The following is a 2502-nucleotide window of genomic DNA, read 5'->3' as shown; positions in this document are numbered from 1 at the left end:
CCACCTGGCCATGCCGGGCCGTGTAGGCATGTACCATTAGTTGTGAACCAATGGTTTATACTATAGAAATGAAAGATTTATATTTTAATCTATGCTCAACTGTTAAGCGATGAAATTTATATATTCAGTAAATGCTATTTTTAATGTGTGAAATTTAAATGAAAAACACCAGATATGAAACACGGGAAGAGCTGTGCCAGTCGAGCGGAGTCATTATTGAAATGAGGGTAACTCGATTAAAACTGTATCGTAAGCAGAACAAATATCAACCAGTGGGTAGGTTTTGGAAAATGCTTAAGATCTTAGAAGCAAAACAAACCTATTGCTGATACCAGTGGTGTAAATATGCTCCCTAAACCTCCGAATTTGCATATGGGCCCCGAAGAGGCTGTTAATTCTTAAAAATTGCCGACAAGGGGAATAAATGTAGGGGGCCCGTTTAATTTTTATGCCGTGGGGAGGGGGGCATCTTATGTAGTTACGTCATTGGCCAATACACACACACACACACACACACACACACACACCTATCTTGAAATCAAAAAGTCACTTGCTATAAATTGGTTTGCAGTACGGCTTAGTAATAAACTAAGCTTTTACGGCCAAATTCTCATGGGATCTCTTCAGCGTAGGTGGTTCAGTAATGTTATTAATGTATTTTGGTGTACTGAAGAGGGTGTTGCCTACCCGGGTGACACACAACGCGTTATTTTGGATAGATGATTTCATCCTGAGAAGGAAACGGTTGAAAACGTTTTCTTTAATATGCCTTGGTATTGGTCGAAAGGCCTCGTCGGCACTGAATATAGCACATATAGTGTAGTTGACATGTTTCTTATACATTCTTCTTTACTTTCAAGTTTAAGTTCTTAGAATTAACGAAGTTTGTTTTCAAGTGTTAAACACCTAAAGTAATCTCTAAAATATCACACCCAATATTACATCATGCACAAACACCCACATAAATACATATGTATCTGCGTGCGTGTGTGTGTGTGTGATACGATTTATTTATAAAATGTTACAGCCATTATTAATTGCCTGTTTTGTTAGGTTAAAGGAAAGCCTGCATCAGAGATACCTTGGAAAAAAAAATTGTATGTACTCAATTGTTCACGCCGCGAGACACTTTCTGTAAAAACCTAAGAAATCTAAATTATATCTGCCAAATGTAAACCTGAGTTTCAGAAACGACGTTTGACGTTAATAGCAAAGAAACTACAAAATACTAATTTACCCTTTCAGCCGTGGGGGCGTTATAATGAGGCGGTCAATCCCACTATTCGTTGGTAAAAGAGTAGCCCAATGGTTGGCGGTGGGTGGTGATGACTAAGTGCCTTCCTTCTGGTCTTACGCTGCTATATTAGGAACGGCTAGCGCAGATAGCCCTCGTGTAGCTTTACGCGAAATTCAAAAACAAACAAACAAACTTGTGCCTCATGAAAGTGGAGTTGTGCACCACCCAAAGTCCTGTTAAGACACAGAATGGATCTAACTAACTCTGGGACAACTAACTTTTGGCCTATCTTGTAGTAGTTTGAAACATCTATATTAACTTCTGACTAGTTTGTTTAAAGCAAGACAGCAAATACAATAATAAATAGTATAGGTGTGTGTGTGTATATATGATTCTTAGTTTATTTCCTGTAAATTTGTTTTTGGTTGTTTTTTTGTATAAGGTGCAAACTTTTATTTAAATATTATCACGACCAAAAAAAAATAATAATAACGAAAGTTAATAAAATGCATTTTCAATATTTTTAGAATGGTGATCATTTTCCAACCTAGTAGAGTTTTCTCTAGCAAACTAACTTGTTAGTTATTTTAAGGAGAAGATAGATGATGCTATTAACGTGAATAACAGTCAATAGGTAATGATTCCTTTGTTTTTTTACCTTTACAACAGATGTACGATTAAGAGTGCCTGTCAGAATGCATCCACCAGTTTTAGTGTTAGTTCTCCGCGTTGGTTGTCACTGAACACTCAACAATGTATTGACGTCCAAACAGTTAAGCCTGAACAACTTCCTGTTACTGGCATGGCCATGGTAAGTTCATTAAATTTCTCATATAATCTGACTATTTTACCATAACGTACCTACTTCACAGCGGAAGGACACGTTTGAAATTCATCGCACATGCTATTTCCGTAAAACACTTAAAAAGGATATAGTGCGAAACTACTACTAGTAAGTAATACTAATACTAATAGCTGTTAAACTGTAGCAGATTACGTAAATATAACACGTGTATATTTTTAGCTGATATGACTGATGAAATAAACACTATTTGTTTGTTTTGAAAAATAAAATATGTAACGTGATTCACACGTAACAACAAAAAATGATAATCGATACATTTTAGTCAATTTATTAAACTCTATTAAAATGCTGGAGGTAAGATCTTGCAGTGGTAATGTTTAAAGTTTGTACACGACCTTGATGGATAAACGTCAGTCATAACTTAAACCCTACACGACCTTGATGGATAAACGTCAGTCAT

General features: G+C 36.1%; 1 protein-coding gene across 1 annotated transcript in view; it reads left to right on the top strand.

Moving 5' to 3' along the window:
- LOC106462679 (plexin-B-like) overlaps nucleotides 1-2502 on the top strand; it is a 35836-nt gene that overhangs the window by 1392 nt on the left and 31942 nt on the right. Inside the window, exon 3 of the mRNA XM_022390003.1 lies at nucleotides 1907-2048. Within this exon, the coding sequence (XP_022245711.1) occupies nucleotides 1907-2048 (142 nt within the window). The remainder of the gene's footprint in view (nucleotides 1-1906; nucleotides 2049-2502) is intronic.

Source organism: Limulus polyphemus, unplaced genomic scaffold, assembly GCF_000517525.1.
Source record: "Limulus polyphemus unplaced genomic scaffold, Limulus_polyphemus-2.1.2 Scaffold1223, whole genome shotgun sequence".
Taxonomy (NCBI): domain Eukaryota; kingdom Metazoa; phylum Arthropoda; class Merostomata; order Xiphosura; family Limulidae; genus Limulus; species Limulus polyphemus.
The sequence above is the reverse complement of the archived record's forward strand: the minus strand, read 5'-3'. Positions and strand labels throughout refer to the sequence as shown.